At 42.8% G+C, this 21,170-nt stretch overlaps 1 protein-coding gene across 1 annotated transcript in view; it reads left to right on the forward strand.

Moving 5' to 3' along the window:
- vstm2a (V-set and transmembrane domain containing 2A) overlaps positions 1-21,170 on the forward strand; it is a 79,315-nt gene that overhangs the window by 33,587 nt on the left and 24,558 nt on the right. Inside the window, exons 3-4 of the mRNA XM_067434965.1 lie at positions 11,312-11,362; positions 12,359-12,698. Coding sequence (XP_067291066.1) covers positions 11,312-11,362; positions 12,359-12,698 — 391 coding nt within the window. The remainder of the gene's footprint in view (positions 1-11,311; positions 11,363-12,358; positions 12,699-21,170) is intronic.

Below are 21,170 nucleotides of genomic sequence, written 5' to 3' on the forward strand. Positions count from 1 at the left end.
ACGAGTGACAAGCGACACTTGTTAACTACATTACAAGAGCCGAAATCAATCATAAACAACATCTGTCTCTCGTCACACCCAGAGCAGTTGTCAAATACAATAATTTCCTTCATATACATATATTCACACACATTGCTTAACAGCCCTCTTGCCTCTCCACAGGCCTGAATAATTCATAACTCGCACAACAGTGTGTCTGTGCCCAGCAGTAAATGATACCATCCCTCTGGGCATTAACAAGCTTTCTCAGCATAACAAGTATGTTGCTATACCATATTTGACATGTTTCCACAATCTGTCAATGCAGAGAGGCAACTGAAGCAGGGAAGTGGTGTAAAGTTGGTACTCACACAAAATGTATTGTGTACCGGTGGATATGTGTGCAGAAAACCGGTTCAGAATGGGTTCAGTGGGCTGAGGAGATGTTAGGAAGTAAATGATGAATCCTGCATGTGCAGTTAAGGATCTGTCACTCAACTAATGAACTCTTCCACTGAGCGGAGGGAAGAACTGTCACTAGATCAGTTTGTTCTGATGAAAAGAGTGGATGAGTGAATGTACCGGGCAGCATTTATTTTATTTTATTTTATTTTATTTTATTTTATTTTATTTTATTTTATTTTATTTTATTTTATTTTATTTTATTTTATTTTATTTTATTTTATTTTACTTTATTTTATTTTACTTTATTTTATTTATTTATTTATTTTTTATTTTTTATTTTATTATTTATTTATCATCTATTTTGTTTTATTATTTATTATTTTATTTTATTATTGTTTGTTTTATTTTATTTCATTATTTGATGATAATATGATTATTAATCTTATTTTATTATTATAAAATATAATACAATTATATATATTTACTTAATATTTTTATTTAATTTGTTTTATTTTATTCACTACTTTTCAAAAGTTTGGGGTCAGTACGATTTTTTTATGATCTATCTATCTATCTATCTATCTATATCTATCTATCTATCTATCTATCTATCTATCTATCTATCTATCTATCTATCTATCTATCTATCTATCTATCTATCTATCTATCTATCTATCTATCTATCTATCTATCTATCTATCTATCTATCTATCTATTTTGTTTTATTATTTATTATTTTATTTTGTTATCATAAAATATAATAAAATTATATATTCAACTGCTTTGGGTTACATCAAGATAAATTAATGATAAAAAGAAAACATGACAAATTTCGGCTGCATTAACTGAGCGATCTCAATCTCCGCTGACACTGATGAATGATGAAAAGACCTCCTATGACTGCATTCAATGACAATCCTGATGCTTTTATATGGAAATGACCTACTCTGCCACAGAAGCAAAGACTCTCGTCTTCTTGTGCATTTATTGCTTAAGTGTTTTCTGCAGATGCACACACATTTATTTCTTCGCACAGACCCCAGATATCATTAAGCAAGGAGGGGAGCATGTTCCCCACACTCGGCTCTAGCGAGTGCTTCCGTGTGCTGCCTCAGCTGTATTTCATCTGCTGTAAAGCAAGGCCATCATAATGCATCACTGTTCACACCGCATACAGCAGCAATATAATAACTTGTTGAAGTTCAGCCAGCTTTAAGTTGATGAAACCGCGTGCTGAACGGATATGGAACGGAGCTGGTTTGGTAAAGGTTGAATCTAATCACACTGTTTGCCCTGAGAACAAAATAACACCATTCAATATCCTCATAAGAAGGGAGATACAGATTCATAATAATGATATCCTCAAGGTTCAGCTGCAGATATCCGGGGGCTTAATCTCCATCTTCATGGTGAAATATGCTTGACGGCTGTGGCCATTCAAGTGAGATATGTTTATATCTTAATATAGATGATGCCATCCTTCTTCCCTGACATTAATTGAGTGTTGGGGACCTCAGAGCCGCGTGCATTATGCAAAATAATTGCAGGGCCACATTTTACAAGAAGTCAATTTCAGCGGGCATGAAGAACGACAGTTTGCTGTAATGAAGAGCGTAAGAATCACAAATGACTAGACGAAGGTATTGGCCTGTCAGCCGGCAGCGCGTTTGCATGCTTGAACAGGAATGGAAAGATGGTGTGTTTGTTTGTCACATTATTAAACTTAGTGTGAACTTATTACTTAATGATAAAATGCTTAAGCTGCTCTGCATAAACAAGACAGTGTGTGAGACAGCAAAAGAGATTTATCTTGGACAGCCATGGACCCTAGATGGGGCTGACCGTGTGCAAGCAATCACAGCATTACCGCATGGCACAAGCTGATTGGCCTTTGGTGATCCTGCAGCCAATGAGATTGTTTGCTCAACATTTAAACAGTCTGGTTCAGTGTTGGCTGTAAGCCTATCAGAACCCCTCCACCTCCCCAGCTCCACCTGCCCAGATCTCACACAGGATTCATGTTTGTGTATTAATGCAAGAGCAGCAGGTTATTAACCCCTTGAGGTCGATTATTGTGCTGGTGCGACGGCCTCAACTTTTTTCTTATCAGTACCAAAGAGACTAAAAGAACTAAGTTTTTGTCATTTATGCAAGTGCTATACATCATTATAATTTGTAAAGTATCTACTTTTGTTTGTGTACACTCACAATCCAAAAAATCAAAACATGATGCGTGATCTGCTGCCCATCTTTTAAAGACATTCAAACAAATTAACCTGCTTTCTGTGGGCTTATTAAAATGTGCATGTGTGATACGTGACAGCTAGCCTAGAAATCTAGACGCACCCTAGCGGCAGCAAATTTAATCTGCCCGCAAGTGTCGTCTAGGAACTCTCAATACCCTTCTGAGCTGTGTTCCTCTCAATCTGGACGGGCCAATCAGATCGTGTATAGAGTCGGTGGGCGGGGCCATAATGATGACGGCCGAGTTGCGTTTGCGTGCTTCTAGTAAACACAGAAACTGGCGAACGCCGGCGGTCTGTCGAATCAGCTTTGACCGCGACTCTGGAAGACTTGAGTTAAGCTTTTCTCTGAGAAAAGAACAAAGAACGGCACTGAAGTCATTCTGAAGAAGGGAAGATGTGTTCGGAGTTTAGCCGACCGAATACGGGGAATGTTTAATCTGTCAGCTCCGCTTCACCTTCGTTGCTCTGGTTGGTGTAGCGCTATCCTATCGCGTGCAGAGGGAGTTTGACAGACAGCCGTTTATCCGCCCCTCGGATTGAGCCGTCAATGGGAGTCAGTCAGTGGCGTATGCTTCAGCATGTCATGTGAATATAATTTCATGGGTTTTATTTTTTTTCAAACGCCAAATAATCGCGATGCTCACATTTACAAGCCAGCGTCATTATAGTAGTCTATTGGTTAGCGTTTGACAGAATCTATATGATACTTCAGTTCAATGTTTGAGTGGTAGCTCACCGTAACAAGCAGGACAGCATCGGTCGGGCACGCCTCCTTCAGCTCACGCCGACGAGCAAACGCTGGTCACATGTTGATCCTCGTCCGGCCTTTAATCACATCACTGTCTCGTTTCCTCTTATTGCTTTCCTCCAACAAAACCTTTTCTTTCTTATTTGTCTGTGCTGCTTCGGACATGACTATATTATCCGACGAACAAAGTTGGGCTCGCACGTCCGAATGTAAGGAAGTGTGTGTGTTGGTGGAAGTGACGTATATGCCGTAAAGCAGTCGAGTTTTGTAGTTCTTTTTGTTCTCGGGTTACTACCTGAAACCCGAAGTTTAAAAGTACGATTAAAAACGATACAGACCCCGTCAGGCTATGGCAGACGTGTCATTCAGCCTATTGTAAGTCGATTTATCATCACAAGAGTCTTGAAAATATATTATGAAGGTTGAAATGTTACCTAGTGCTGATTTAAAGTAATATTTAAAAAATAAGGTAGCAATATTACAATAAAGTCTCCTTTGTTAACATTAGTTAAAGGCACAATATGTCAGATTTTTTAATTAAAAAAATATCAAAAATGTTTATACATTTTGTTGACTTGAGTAAGTGTATTATTCAGAATGTGTCTAAGGTTATTTTTGTAGTAACCATGGCAACACTATCGCCGCTTTCATATCTGATGTGTTTTATTAGACACTGTTTGGATCATTGATGGACAGAAACTAATGATTGTCCTCCAGCTCAACACCGTTCGTCTTATTGTTTAAATCTGGAGTTGTTGATTTACCGCACAGAGTGCTGTGTTTTATCGCTGAATATGATCTCGCTCATAGTACCATTATAACATCACTTTAACACACTCACATGTGTGTGATATGATAAAACAGCACTGCGTTACACACACACACACACACACACACACACACACATGCATGAGTTGAAGAAGCAGAACCGCTGCTCTCTTCATGTGTCGTACTCGTCTCTCATTATCTATCGCTCCAGCCTGCTTCATACTACAGTTAAGTAAGACATCTTTAATACATTAGCTCATCCATGAATGATGATTCAATCCAAGTCTTGTTGGATTCCTTTCCACAGGCTGTAGATGTGAAGATGTTTTATATTTTCCTTTATAAAAAATCCTGTCATGTACACAATATTGGCAAAAGTTTTGAGACACTGAGTTCAGGTGTTCAATCACTTCATGTCCACAGGTGTGTAACTCCAGCTCTCGGCCTGCAGACGCTTCTACACACATTAGTGAAAGAATGGGTCGCTCTCAGGAGCTCAGTGAACTCAAGCGTGAGGCCGTGATAGGCTGACACCTGTGCAATAAGACCATTCCTGACATTTCCTCACTACTAAATATTCCACGCTCAACTGTTAAGCCCCTTTCACACTGCACGTCGGACCCGCATTATTCCCGGGAACATTCCCGGGTCGCCTTCTGTGTGAAAGCAACCACGTCCCGGCATTGATTACCGAATTCGACCCGGGTCGGGGACCTAGTAATATTGCGGGGTTCGACCCGGGACGAGCACTGTGTGAACAAAAGCCGAAACTAATGCCGCAGCGTGTACGTAGTTATCGTGCGACTCCTAGAGCTTGTTTCTTCAGTAATACACCCATGCAGTGCCAGAAGAGCTCATCGGTGTTTTAAACGCAGAGAGTGTTCGTATACAAAGGAAACTAAAGTTAAACAAGCAGAAATGAGCGCAAACTGGACACAAGTCGAGACCATGGAGCTCCTTACTATCCGCGCTGAAGCTGAGATCGCTCGCCGTTATACGTCACATCAGGATGTCACGTGTCAACTCGACCCGGGACCGTTACGGGTTGTGTGTGAAAGCGCACATATTACGGTATTTCGCTGGCAGCGAGAATGGGCCAAATCTAGTGGCCCGGGAACAAATGCCGGGTCGCATTATCCGTGTATTTGCCGGAATTGCAGTGTGAAAGGGGCTTTAGTGGGATTATAACAAAGTGGAAGCCATTGGGAACAACAGCAACTCAGCCACGAAGTGTGGTGGAGGGTTATGGGGTGGGGTTGTTTTTCAGGGCTTGGCCCCTTAGTTCCAGTGTAAGGAACTCTTAATGCTTCACCAAGACATTTTGGACAATTTCATGCTCCCAACTTTGTGGGATCAGTTTGTGGACGGCCCCTTCCTGTCCCAGCATGACTGCGCTCCAGTGCACAAAGCGTCGCTCCATAAAGACATGGATGAGGAGTTTGGTGTGGAGGAACTTGACTGGCCTGCACAGAGTCCTGAGCTCAACCCGATAGAACAGCTTTGGGATGAATTAGAGCGGAGACTGAGAGCCAGGCCTTCTCGTCCAACATCAGTGCCTGACCTCACAAATGAGCTTCTAGAAGAATGGGCAAAAATCCCCATAAACACACTCCTAAACCTTGAGGAAAGCCTTCCCAGAAGAGCTGGAGCTGTTAGAGAGGGTGGGCCGACTCCATATTAAACCCCACGGATTAACAATGGGATGGCATTAAAGCTCATGTGCATGTAAAGGCAGGCGTCCCAAAACTTTTGGCAATATAGTGTATATATCAAAAACAAATTTAAAAATGGTTAAACTTTTTTAAAAGTGTTAAATATTATGAAGCACACTCTGGGTTCATGAAATGAAGTGGCACTATTTGCAGTGCAAGATACTTAGAAGTCAATACTGAGCACCCAGAACCGCTATTGAAATTGGAAATTCATTAGAGCACATTTAGTTTAATTGTATTTGATTTTAATGGGAGGTCCAGCTCGGTGTGTTATAGCGGAGATAAGAGATCTCAGTGTAATGGAGATCAACGGGTCGTATTAGCGAGACGACTGCGGTGAAAGAGTTATCTGGATGGGATGGCCGATACTTTCTTCTGCTCTTAAAGCTTCCTTTCACCTATTTTCATAGGATATACACATTTTTATACCATGTAGGACGTATGCAATCAATTAGAACGCTTCTGCAAACCAGTAAAATGATATACAGTAAATGTCCTTAAAACAAGATGCATTTATTTCAGAAGCAAATTAAGATAACATGGTTTACATCCTGAGAATATATGAAATGCGTTATATATTACTAAAATAGTATTAAGTCTGTTTTTGACACCCCTCTGATGAATGTTTTTTAAACTCCCCCCCCCCCCCCCCGCATAATTAGATGAGTTTGATTCCTGCTTAAAACATGCCTATGAATTAAGACATTTAATTAAAGACATAAAAATGATATCCTAATATCTTGTGCAGTTTTGCCTCTCAGTATAAACACACTGACTGAATTTGTATTGTTTCATTCTTTTTTTTACTCTGCTTTTTTATATTTTCTCTATCTTTAGACTCTGTTAAAACAAATCACATTAATATAATATGCATTTTTTTCAGAGAATTTATGAATGGAATTTATACGCCATCTGCTCCTAGTTTCCCTTGTGAAAAAGAAACACACTTTAACCTAACACGAAAAGAACATTTATTGTGGCAATATTTATTTAAAGTATAATAAGTGTGAACTGAATATGTGTTGTCAGACCTGTAACTGCCCAAGCTAATTGCAATTAAATGAAAAGTATTATACTATTAAAGAAGTATTATACACTTTTATTAAATAAATTCAAGTTCAACTGACCCATTTAAGATGGACTTATATTGCGATATATGTGACTTCATAGTAACTTCTATTGTGTTTACTATAAATGTTCAAGCATTTATGGTATACTACATTATAATATATTCATGTACATGTAATGTTGAATAACACACTAGAGTAAATTACTAACTGCTTTAGTATGTTATAAAACACAAGGGTACTGTAAAGCATGACAGAAGATTAAACTGTAGAAATGAAGAAAATGTGTTTTAATTTGACATTATTACAAAGTGCACTTTTTATAAGCATACTTAAAAGACATAATCTCTCTTTGAATGAACTTCATTAATATTATCTGCAATTACAATGTTTTATTTTTTATTTTACATTCAATACAGTTAAGCGCAATTTTTCACAAGGGTCACTTTGAGTCTTAACACGATACACTAACGCTTCTTTAATGGCATCGATGGTTCAATAAATAACATTTAACACTCATGGGATATTTCCATTTACAAAACATTTTTTTATAGGTTTGCTAGATTATTAAAACGTTCTTCACTCTAAGAAGAAATTACTATTTTAAGAACAGATCACTTTGGGTTCTTTAAGGAAATAAAAATGGTTCTTCAATGGCAAATCTTTAATTTTAACCAATGCAACTTTGCGCCCCACCCGTGGGTCCAATATTGCATCGTCATTCAATCATTCAAAATCTGCTGCAGAGCTGAAGTGGACAAGAGTGTATGTGTTCTGTAGTTCAAATTGTCAGTCACTTCCAAAAACCAACTCTCTATCCTCGCACGCCCTTCTTTAAAACCATGGAGAAACTTAGAGCATTTCAGACTGATGTTGTTGATATCATGTGGCAGACGAGGAGCATCTGCGGTTACGATGAAGCCTGTCAGCAAATCCTTCCTCTTCAAAATGCCATTTGGCACTTTTTTCATCTAAATAAATGATGCCTACTTAAGTCAATGCATAAAGCAGAGGCAGCTTTAAATCCGGGTTCAAGTGTGGGATCGACTCATATTGTCTCTTCATTTGAGCTTATTTTTAAGGTGTTCCCTCAAAAACCATGAGCATATAATACTTTCAGAGAGCCAAAAACAAACATGACATTATTGGCGTTAAGGATGAACATGTTTACCATGGATCTAATCTGTTCCTTATTGCTTAATTTAAAACCAATCGCCTCAGACCTCAAGCAGATGAAGTTCATTATTCGGCCGCGTGTCGTCGAGCGGAAGCATTATTCCTCTTTAGCCTGATGGATTTTGAGCTGATTGTTTTTTGATGTGGTGCTTTTTGAATATTTCAAACTCCTTAAAGAGCAGAAAATGGTGCCTGCAGTGCCATCTGTTCCTGTGCCTGTTCTAATGAATCATTGTTCTGTTTAACTCTCACGACGGATACACCTCTCGCCGTCTGCGTGCCATCCTTTCTCATTCCTCTAAACAAACATTTAACAGCTTTTGAAGCATTTCAAGTTTTTAATGGTGTCGAGGGATAGAGCAAGAATTTAAGGTCATTTCATAGCTTGAATGTTTCTTTTCTCTCTGTGTAATTGGAAATGCACGTATAAGGTATTTCTGAGCTAATAATGATAAACGATAATCAACAGGTTGCCATTCTGATGCTCAATTATTTGACCTTTTGTGCCCAAATAGGCAAGCAAATTAGCTGATTAATTAAAAATAACAAAATTGTGGTGTAAAAGTTTACACTCTGAGAAAAAAAAAAAATCTGTATAGAACCTTAGATGTTCCGTTGGGAGCTTCATACTGTATATGGAAGCTTATAGAGTTCCGTCAGGGGCTTCATACTGTATATGGAAGCTTATAGAGTTCCGTCAGGGGCTTCATACTGTATATGGAAGCTTATAGAGTTCCGTCAGGGGCTTCATACTGTATATGGAAGCTTATAGAGTTCCGCCAGGGGCTTCGTACTGTATATGGAAGCTTATAGAGTTCCGTCAGGGCCTTCGTACTGTATATGGAAGCTTATAGAGTTCCGTCAGGGGCTTCATACTGTATATGGAAGCTTATAGAGTTCCGTCAGGGGCTTCATACTGTATATGGAAGCTTATAGAGTTCCGTCAGGGGCTTCATACTGTATATGGAAGCTTATAGAGTTCCGTCAGGGGCTTCATACTGTATATGGAAGCTTATAGAGTTCCGTCAGGGGCTTCATACTGTATATGGAAGCTTTTAGAGTTCCGTCAAGGGCTTCATACGGTATATGGAAGCTTATAGAGTTACATCAGGGGCTTCATACTGTATATGGAAGCTTATAGAGTTCCGTCAGGGGCTTCATACTGTATATGGAAGCTTATAGAGTTCCGTCAGGGGCTTCGTACTGTATATGGAAGCTTATAGAGTTCCGTCAGGGCCTTCGTACTGTAAATGGAAGCTTATAGAGTTCCGTCAGGGGCTTCCTACTATATATGGAAGCTTATAGAGTTCCGTCAGGGGCTTCATACTCTATTTGGAAGCTTATAGATTTCCGTCAGCGGCTTCGTACTCTATATGGAAGCTTATAGAGTTCCGTCAGGGGCTTCGTACTGTATATGGAAGCTTATAGAGTTCCGTCAGGGCCTTCATACTGTAAATGGAAGCTTATAGAGTTCCGTCAGGGGCTTCGTACTCTATATGGAAGCTTATAGATTTCCGTCAGGGGCTTCGTACTCTATATGGAAGCTTATAGATTTCCGTCAGGGGCTTCATACTCTATATGGAAGCTTATAGAGTTACATCAGGGGCTTCAAACTCTATATGGAAGCTTATAGAGTTCCGTCAGGGGCTTCATACTGTATATGGAAGCTTATAGAGTTCCGTCAGGGGCTTCATACTCTATATGGAAGCTTATAGAGTTCCGTCAGGGGCTTCATACTCTATATGGAAGCTTATAGAGTTACATCAGGGGCTTCATACTCTATATGAAAGCTTATAGAGTTCCGTCAGGGGCTTCATACTCTATATGGAAGCTTATAGAGTTCCGTCAGGGGCTTCATACTGTATATAGAAGCTTATAGAGTTCCGTCAGGGGCTTCGTACTGTATATGGAAGCTTATAGAGTTACATAAGGGGCTTCATACTGTATATGGAAGCTTATAGAGTTCCGTCAGGGGCTTCATACTGTATATGGAAGCTTATAGAGTTACATTAGGGGCTTCATACTGTATATGGAAGCTTATAGAGTTCCGTCAGGGGCTTCATACTGTATATGGAAGCTTATAGAGTTCCGTCAGGGGCTTCATACTGTAAATGGAAGCTTATAGAGTTCCGTCAGGGGCTTCATACTGTATATGGAAGCTTATAGAGTTCCGTCAGGGGCTTCATACTGTATATGGAAGCTTATAGAGTTCCGTCAGGGGCTTCATACTCTATATGGAAGCTTATAGAGTTCCGTCAGGGGCTTCGTACTGTATATGGAAGCTTATAGAGTTCCGTCAGGGCCTTCGTACTGTAAATGGAAGCTTATAGAGTTCCGTCAGGGCCTTCTTACTGTATATGGAAGCTTATAGAGTTCCGTCAGGGGCTTCATACTCTATATGGAAGCTTATAGATTTCCGTCAGCGGCTTCGTACTCTATATGGAAGCTTATAGAGTTCCGTCAGGGGCTTCGTACTGTATATGGAAGCTTATAGAGTTCCGTCAGGGCCTTCATACTGTAAATGGAAGCTTATAGAGTTCCGTCAGGGGCTTCGTACTCTATATGGAAGCTTATAGATTTCCGTCAGGGGCTTCGTACTCTATATGGAAGCTTATAGATTTCTGTCAGGGGCTTCATACTCTATATGGAAGCTTATAGAGTTACATCAGGGGCTTCAAACTCTATATGGAAGCTTATAGAGTTCCGTCAGGGGCTTCATACTGTATATGGAAGCTTATAGAGTTCCGTCAGGGGCTTCGTACTCTATATGGAAGCTTATAGAGTTCCGTCAGGGGCTTCATACTCTATATGGAAGCTTATAGAGTTACATCAGGGGCTTCATACTCTATATGAAAGCTTATAGAGTTCCGTCAGGGGCTTCATACTGTATATGGAGGCTTATAGAGTTACATCAGGGGCTTCATACTGTATATGGAAGCTTATAGAGTTCCGTCAGGGGCTTCGTACTGTATATGGAAGCTTATAGAGTTCCGTCAGGGGCTTCTTACTGTATATGGAAGCTTATAGAGTTCCGTCAGGGGCTTCATACATAAACATAATAAATATTTTTTAAAGGTTAAATGAGCATGAACAATAACATACAATACAATATCTACCAAAAATAACTCTTACATTGTACATTCCAAGTAAAGATTTAATTTTAAATATGAGAAACCATAAACACTCTTGTTCTTGTTTCTTTGTGATCAGATGGAGCTGATTCCGGATCCAGATCCTGATGAAGAAGGGACCAAAATAAGTGTGAGTATGTGATCTTTGTTCAGAACAACACTGCTCAGTGTACATGTGTGATGCACTTCCTTCAGTATCGGCGGAGACTGCAGCGATGCATTGACATGACTGTCATTTTTAGGTGAACAATATCTTCAATAATTCTGGTAAATGCAGTTTCATGGTACACACCATACTTTTTTTGTGGTTGTTTTATGGCACAGTTTATTGAACCTTTAGACAAAATATTGTTTGTTGTTGAGTCTCATATTATCATATCAGTCTTGTATGACTCATATAGTCTGATATAGTAAGAATATGGAGGGGGAAACAGCTCAGAGGGCCAAACTGAGCAAAAACATGCAATTTGATGCAGATGCTGACATTTCATATGGACAAAAAGATGAATATCAATATCTGCTAATAATATGTCTTAGTAATATATATTATTAGTATTTAGACAGCAAACAAATGCTATAGTATTTTTGTCTTATTTCCAGTCCAAATATCTAAAAATTCTTAAATCAAGATGCTTTTACTAGATGAGTAACATTAAATTTTGTCTTGTTTTATTGGGAAATCAATCAAAATGAAGTAAGTTTTTGCTTAAAATAAGCCAACTGATCCGCCAATGAAAAAAAAAAAGATATTATGTCAAAATTGATGCTTAAAAAAGCTAAAGTATCTGCCAATAGGGTATAAATGTATTTATTTCCCCAGAAAACAAGACATAACATCTTGATCAGGACTCTGTATTTCTAAAACACATAATTTAATCCAATCCAATGATGATTTAGATCATATTATTTGATACTCAGGATTTTTCAAAAAATGTTTATGATTTAGATGCCTGATACAGTCAGCTTTATCGGATTTAATATCTTGATCTCTGTATGCCCTGAGAAAATCTTTATGTTGCTGTGAAAGGCCTCTAAACCAAAGACACTAGCAAATAAAGATTTGATGGTTAAAGTGTGTCTAGAGCAGCGAGTTCATGCGAGGATTTGCTTTCCATTCTCTTCACAGACAGTCAAGGTCCAAGGCAATGACATCTCCCACAAGCTGCAGATCTCTCGGGTGAGCAAGAACGACGAGGGCCTGTATGAGTGTCGAGTCACGGACGCCAACTATGGAGAGCTCAAGGAGTACAAGGCTCAAGCCTACCTGAAAGTTAACGCCACAGCCCGCCCTCGCAACAGAGCCATTAAGAAGAGCTCGCCGCTGCACTTGACCGATAAGAAACCCCGCAAGAGCAGCTCAGCTCTGGGCCAGGACAGCAACGGCATGAGCTCAGATCAGCGGTCCCAGTCCGCTTCTACCTCTCAGACGTCACACTCAAAAACAGTGGAGCACAGCACGGGGTCAGGTAAGAGGATTTCACAGGCCAGCTTTAGGGTCACATCTGGACCAGCTCATTCAAATCAACCGAGACTAGCTCATTCGAGTCCGAGTCGAGACCAGCTCATTCATGTCCGAGTCGAGACCAGCTCATTCGAGTCCGAGTCGAGACCAGCACATTCGAGTTCGAGTCGAGACCAGCACATTCGAGTTCGAGTCGAGACCAGCTCATTCGAGTTCGAGTCGAGACCAGCTCATTCGAGTTCGAGTCGAGAACAGCTCATTCGAGTCCGAGTCGAGAACAGCACATTCGAGTCCGAGTCGAGACCAGCTCATTCGAGTTCTAGTCGAGACCAGCTCATTCGAGTTCGAGTCGAGAACAGCACATTCGAGTTCGAGTCGAGACCAGCACATTCGAGTTCTAGTCGAGAACAGCACATTCAAGTTCGAGTCGAGACCAGCTCATTCGAGTCCGAGTCGAGACCAGCACATTCGAGTTCGAGTCGAGACCAGCACATTCAAGTTCGAGTCGAGACCAGCACATTCGAGTTCGAGTCGAGACCAGCACATTCGAGTTCGAGTCGAGACCAGCACATTCGAGTTCTAGTCGAGACCAGCACATTCGAGTTCGAGACCAGCTCATTCGAATTCGAGTCGAGACCAGCACATTCGAGTTCGAGTCGAGACCAGCTCATTCGAGTTCGAGTCGAGACCAGCTCATTTGAGTTCTAGTCGAGACCAGCACATTCGAGCACATTCGAGTCCGAGTCGAGACCAGCACATTCGAGTCCGAGTCGAGACCAGCACATTCGAGTTCTAGTCGAGACCAGCACATTCGAGTCCGAGTCGAGACCAGCACATTCGAGTCCGAGTCGAGACCAGCTCATTCGAGTCCGAGTCGAGACCAGCACATTCGAGTTCGAGTCGAGACCAGCTCAATCGAGTTCGAGTCGAGACCAGCACATTCGAGTTCGAGTCGAGACCAGCACATTCGAGTCCGTGTCGAGACCAGCACATTCGAGTTCGAGTCGAGACCAGCTCATTCGAGTTCTAGTCGAGACCAGCTCATTCGAGTTCGAGTCGAGAACAGCACATTCGAGTTCGAGTCGAGACCAGCACATTCGAGTCCGAGTCGAGACCAGCACATTCGAGTCCGAGGCGAGACCAGCACATTCGAGTCCGAGTCGAGACCAGCACATTCGAGTCCGAGTCGAGACCAGCACATTCGAGTTCGAGTCGAGACCAGCACATTCGAGTCCGAGTCGAGAACAGCACATTCGAGTCCGAGTCGAGACCAGCACATTCGAGTCCGAGTCGAGACCAGCACATTCGAGTTCGAGTCTAGACCAGCACATTCGAGTCCGAGTCGAGACCAGCTCATTCGAGTCCGAGTCGAGAACAGCACATTCGAGTCCGAGTCGAGACCAGCACATTCGAGTCCGAGTCGAGACCAGCACATTCGAGTCCGAGTCGAGACCAGCACATTCGAGTCGAGACCAGCACATTCGAGTCCGAGTCGAGACCAGCTCATTCGAGTTCGAGTCGAGACCAGCACATTCGAGTTCGAGTCGAGACCAGCTCATTCGAGTTCGAGTCGAGACCAGCACATTCGAGTTCGAGTCGAGACCAGCACATTCGAGTCCGAGTCGAGAACAGCACATTCGAGTCCGAGTCGAGACCAGCACATTCGAGTCCGAGTCGAGACCAGCACATTCGAGTCCGAGTCGAGACCAGCTCATTCGAGTTCGAGTCGAGAACAGCACATTCGAGTCCGAGTCGAGACCAGCACATTCGAGTCCGAGTCGAGACCAGCTCATTCGAGTTCGAGTCGAGACCAGCACATTCGAGTCCGAGTCGAGACCAGCACATTCGAGTCCGAGTCGAGACCAGCACATTCGAGTCCGAGTCGAGACCAGCACATTCGAGTCCGAGTCGAGAACAGCACATTCGAGTCCGAGTCGAGACCAGCACATTCGAGTCCGAGTCGAGACCAGCTCATTCGAGTTCGAGTCGAGACCAGCACATTCGAGTCCGAGTCGAGACCAGCACATTCGAGTTCGAGTCCAGACCAGCACATTCGAGTTCGAGTCGAGACCAGCTCATTTGAGTATTTTTTTTGTGTGTGTCTTAAGAAATTAATGTGTCTCCACAAGCCGCAGGGTTTAATATGGATTTGTATGTGTGCGTGTTTGAGAAGTGTGCTGGAGGAAGAGAGGGCGGATGGGCGGCCTTATGTGAGATATTTTCGGAGGAGATGCTCATTTTATTATTAAATTAAACAAGGTTTGGATTTCTCTGTGACACTTTTGTCCTACTTTGTAAATAGTAAATATATCACTATAACGGTTGACACAAATAATGTAGCAATGAGACTTTCAGGAAAACGATTAAAATTGGAAGTTGTTCCCTTTGCTTCAGTTGTTTTGATTTACCGCAGTTTTTTGTGTGTTTTTTTAGAGTCTTACTACATATGAACTCTTTGTGGCTCTTATATGCAAACTGAATAACAGATTTTCACACATAGTTAAAGGGTTAGTTCACCCCAAAATTAAAAATTTATGTTTATCTGCTTACCCCCAGGACATCCAAGATGTAGGTGTGTTTGTTTCTTCAGTTGAACACAAATGAAGATCTGACAAAATTTCTCCTGAATAAACAAACACACCTACATCTCGGATGCCCCGGGGGTCAGCAGATAAACATACATTTTTCATTTTTGGGTGAACTAACCCTTTAAGAGCTAGAAGCTCGCTCTATCCTGACCTGAGTCCTGCTAACTTCATTCCAAATCACACATCATAAACGTGTAAAGCATAAATTTAAAGAAATATTAACATAGAGTCCAAATCCACACGAGTCCATGAAAAGACAGAGACCAAGAACAATTAAATATGGTCTCGAGACCGAGTCCAAGTCTCGAGTACAAATCACTGCTCTACAGTTCTCTTTGTGCTTTTACATTAAAAAAGGATTCATATGTATTTGCTAGATTGCATTATTAGTTGTCAGTCGTGATGTGCACTGCTAAAAATGCTCTTATTATTTAGTATTTTTGTGTTGTTTTCAGTCCAAATATCCAAAAATGATTAACTCAAGGTTTTTACGATGAGTAAAATGGCATAATATATATTTGTCCTTGTTTTCTGGCAAATGAAATGGTCTGCCAAAAATACATTATGTCATCTTGCATATAAAAGCATTTTGAATATTAATTGTGTTTAGTAAATAATTTGAGCTCAAATACTCTGGACCATTATATAATAAGTATATAATTATAATTTTTTATAAACTGTTTTAACTATCCTTGTTTTTAATTTTTAATTCATACACATGGTATTCTTTTTTCTCATGCATATTTTACCACTATTTTAATTTATTTCTATGTAAAGCACTTTAAATTGCCATTGGGTATGAAATGTATAAACTTGCCTTGCCAACTTGCCAACTGAATAAATAATAGTTCCATTGATGTGTGGTTTGATAGGACAATATTTGTAAATCTGGAATCTGAGGGTGCAAAAAAAAAATCTAAATATTGAGAAAATCCTTTAAAGTTGTCCAAATGAAGTCCTTAGCTATGGTTATTACTACTAATAATACATGTTTGACCATTTATTTACGGTACGAAATGTACAGAATATCTTTACGGAACATGATCTTAATATCCTAATAATTTTTGGCATAAAAGAAAAATTGATAATTCTGAGCCATATAATGTATTGTTGGCTATGGAGCTGCAGGGGCACAGATCATGTTTTTGTGTGTGCTGTCCACTGACTATTTATTTATATATAAATAAATAAATCTTTCTGATTGGCTGAGGAAGCAGGTAACATTTAAAATAGCATTTCAAATATGTGCATATTTAATGAGTATTTGAGCAAGATATGTGTCACCAATCGTAAGGTACATTTAATTACTTCCACATTTATGTAATTGGAAATCATACTCAATTTGCAGCCAGTTTGTTAAGCTTTGCATTACTTTACTAATGAGTAGGGAAAAAATACTAACAAAACATTTACATTTGCTTTTATCCAAAGCGACGTATTGCTGTAATGAGGACTCAGGTGGATTGGGATCCATGTGCAGTTTATTGGAAACACACAAACTCACAGTAGTAACAGGCAAAGGTCGGTAGCCAAGAATTAACAGTAGTATCACAGGCAAGGCGTAAATCTTAATCATACCAGGCAAGGGTCAGGGCAGGCAGCAAACAGTCGAATAACCAGAGTCCAGGCAAACACAGGTCAAAATGGCAGGCAGCAAGAATCAGAGTCGATAAACAGGCAGGTTCGTAAACAGGCAGATCAGAAACAACAATGGGTAAACGCTCAGAAATGTCGCCGGGGCAGAACAAGACTTCGCAGTGTGTGTGTGTGTGCTCAGAGAATATATAGGCCAGCTGATGGGGAACAGGTGGATGGTAATCAGTCCCGGCATGTGGGATTATGGGAAATGAAGTCCATGAGTAAGTTAGTACTCTGGTGAGCGCGACCTCTGATGGCCGACGGTGGGATCTTCACCAGCGGTTGTGACAGAGCCCCCCCCCCTGCGAGCGGCTCCTGACGCGGGCGCACATCCGACGCCGGGGTCTTCCTCGGGGTCGTGGGGCCGGTTTCTCCGGGTGGGTCCTATGAAAGTCATTGATTAGGTTGGGGTCCAGAATGTCCTCTGAGTTGACCCAAGACCTCTCCTCCGGGCCGTACCGCTCCCAATCGACCAGATACTGGATCTGCCGCCCCCGGCGTCTGGAATCTAGCAACTCCCGCACGGAAAAAGCCTCCTCGCCATCCACGATCATCGGTGGGGGGCCTGCTTCACTGGACTCTTGCTCCACCCTCGGACCATCAGCCGGTTTCAACAGAGACACATGAAAGGTGGGAGAGATGCGGTAAGTGGCAGGTAATTCTAGACGATATGACACTGAGTTAATCTGTTTGACTATTTTGAATGGACCCACATACCTGGGACTGAGCTTCCTACATGGTAGCCGTAATCGTAGATCCCGAGTGGATAACCACACCCACTGTCCTGGTGTATAGTCAGGATGAGGACGGCGATGACGGTCCGCTTGTTCCTTGACCCTGTTTATTGCTCGTTGGAGATGTACATGAGTTTGGTTCCAGATGGTCTCGCTGCGTTGAATCCAGTCGTTTACTGCAGGAACCTCGGATGGCTCCCCGGACCATGGGAATAGTGGTGGTTGGTATCCTAGAATGCATTGGAATGGTGTTAACTTGGTAGCAGGTTTGAGGATAGAGTTTTGCGCATACTCCGCCCAGGGAAGGAAGCGACTCCAGTCTGTTCTGTTCTGCTGGCAGTACATTCTGAGGAATTTGGATATCTCCTGATTCAGGCGTTCAGTTTGTCCATTAGACTGTGGGTGGTAACCAGAGGTGAGGCTTATATTAACATTTAACAATCTGAAGAAAGCTGACCATACCCTTGACGTAAATTGAGGTCCTCGGTCCAAACAATATCCTCTGGAAGACCATAGTATCTGAATACGTATTGGAGCAGGTGTTCAGCAGTTTCGAAGGCTGTGGGTAACTTAGGCAGAGGGATTAGTCGACATCCTTTGGAAAACCGATCAATCACAGTTAGTATGGTGGTGTTACCTTGAGATGGCGGCAGATCAGTAACGAAGTCGATAGCTATGTGAGACCATGGACGCTGAGGGATGGGTAGTGGTTGTAATAGACCTGCTGGGAGTTGTTTTGGGGTCTTTGCTGCGGCGCATGTGTGGCAAGCATTGACGAAGTCTGCAACATCTGCTTGTAACGAGTCCCACCAGAATCGGTTCCTTATTAGCCTGGTTGTCGTGGTGATTCCCGGGTGACCGGAGCTTGTCGAGGAGTGTACCCATCGAATTACCTTCTCCCTGAGCCCTGGCGGCACAAAGGTACGATCGTTGGGACATGCAGCGGGAGGCGGGTTCTGCTCGTGTGTCTGTGCAATCTCTGACATGATGTCCCATTGAACTGGAGCGACGATGAGGGTGGGTGGGATAATTGGGTCTTGCAAGGTATTCTGTGGAGCGCTGTCAAACTGACGTGACAATGCATCTGCCTTGATGTTCTTAGAACCTGGAATGTAGGTGATAGAGAAGTCAAACCGGGTAAAGAAGAGTGCCCATCTAGCTTGCCTGGGGTTTACTCTCTTGGCTGAGCGCAAGTACTCGAGGTTGCGATGATCCGTCAGCACCAGGAATGGATGTCTTGCTCCCTCAAGCCAATGACGCCACTCCTCAAAAGCTGCCTTCATGGCTAGAAGTTCGCGATTGCCCACGTCATAGTTTTGCTCCGTTGTAGACAGTTTCCTGGAATAAAAGGCACAGGGGAATAATTTAGGCGGGTTACCTTGCCGTTGTGAGAGAATGGCGCCAATTCCCGTGTTAGAGGCGTCCACCTCCACCACAAAAGGTAGTTGAGGGTCCGGGTGGTGCAGGATGGGTGCTGATGTGAATCTATTCTTCAGGTTACTGAATGCTTGCAAGGCCTCGGCGGACCATCGTAGCTTGTTGCCTCCTCCTCTTGTCATGGAAGTGAGTGGTGCGGCGACTGAACTGTAACCTCTGATAAAGCGCCTGTAGAAGTTGGCGAACCCCAAAAATCTTTGCAGCTCTTTCAGAGTGGTGGGTTGAGGCCATTCCACGACTGCCCGAACCTTTCCTTCATCCATCGCCACTCCCTCTGGGCTAATGACATAACCAAGAAATGTTACTGAGGTTTGGTGGAACTCACATTTCTCTGACTTGGCGTACAGCTTGTGCTTGATGAGGCGCTGCAAGACCGTTCGTACGTGTTGAATGTGTTCTTCCATGGTGTTTGAATAGATGAGGATGTCGTCAATGTATACCACCAGACATTGATGCAATAAGTCTCGAAAGATGTCGTCGACGAATGATTGGAACACCGATGGACTGTTGGACAGGCCGAAGGGCATGACTAGGTATTCATAGTGCCCATTACTAGTGGAGAATGCAGTTTTCCATTCGTCACCCTCCCGGATGCGAATGAGGTTATAGGCAGACCGAAGGTCCAACTTGGTAAATACTTTGGCAGATCGAAGTTGTTCTAAGGCAGCGGGCACCAGTGGCAGAGGATATCTGAACTTGACCGTTATATCGTTAAGCCCACGGTAGTCAATGCAAGGACGAAGGCCTCCATCCTTCTTCCCCACGAAGAAGAATCCCGCAGCAGCAGGTGAGGTAGATGATCGGATGAACCCCTTGGCCAGCTCCTCTTGAATGTATGTTTTCATTGCTAGATCCTCCGGTTCAGACAGAGGAAAGATGCGACCCCTAGGCGGAGTGGTACCAGGTAGCAGTTCGATGGCGCAGTTGGTGTTGCGATGAGGAGGTAGTTGTGAGGCTTTGGTCTTGCTGAAGGCTTCTAAGAGGTCCGCGTATGCCGAAGGAATACCTGGTGTGGAGTCCGTGGTGTGGTGCATGCTGGTAGATCGAATGGGTAGAAGCCTGACAGAACGGATGCAGCGGGAGTGACATGAAGGACCCCATTGGGTGATCTGCTTATCCTGCCAGGAGATCTGCGGGTTGTGGTCTTGTAGCCAGGGGAAGCCCAGAATGATCGGGTTGTGTGGAGAGTGAATGACGTAGAACTGGATGGATTCAGTATGTAGAGCGCCCACTTGTAAGTGAAGTTCGGTGGTGGTGAACTGTACTTGTCCGGTCCCCAGGGGGCGCCCATCTAGTGCTGCCACTGCCAGAGGAAGGTTGCATGGGTTTAGCGGTATTTCATGTTAACGAACCAGACCTTCATCAATGAAGTTGCCTGCAGCTCCAGAGTCTATTAATGCCTGGGTTGTAATTACTTTAGACTGGTAGGTTACTGTGACTGGTAAATCTAGGCAGTTGTGGTGAGAAACAGTGGAAATGAGCAAACTCACCCGGCGGGGCTGTGGTTGCGATGGTCGGGTCGGGCACTCGGCTCTGCGATGTCCGGAAAGACCACAGTAGAGGCACAGATGATTTCGGATGCGGCGCTCTCGTTCCTCAGAAGAGATGTGTGTGCGACCGATTTGCATGGGTTCATCACTGCTGTCGAGGGGCTGAGAGAACATTGAGTTGCCACCACTTCGTGGTCCTCGGCGAGAGCGGATGAGGTTGTCAATGCGAATCGCCAGTTCGATGAATTGATCCAAGCTCTTGTCCTCATCGCGGCATGCGAGTTCTGACTGCAGTTCCTCATTGAGGGCTTGGCGAAATAGGGTTTTCAAGGTGTCCTCTACCCACACGGTTTGTGCTGCTAGGGTGCGGAAAGTGAGCGCGAATTCTGCTGCCGTACTTCTCCCTTGCCGGAGGGCGAGCAGCTGTTCGCCTGCGCTTCGTCCTCCCTCAGCATGGTCGAAAACTATGCGTAGGCGTTGAATAAAGTTGGCATATGTAGTGCTCTCGCGGGTTCGTTCGTCCCAGACTGCTGTTGCCCAGTCAAGTGCTTTCCCAGTGAGCAGTGAACAGATTAGTGAAATCTTACCA

Source organism: Pseudorasbora parva, chromosome 24, assembly GCF_024679245.1.
Source record: "Pseudorasbora parva isolate DD20220531a chromosome 24, ASM2467924v1, whole genome shotgun sequence".
NCBI classification, from domain to species: Eukaryota; Metazoa; Chordata; class Actinopteri; order Cypriniformes; family Gobionidae; genus Pseudorasbora; species Pseudorasbora parva.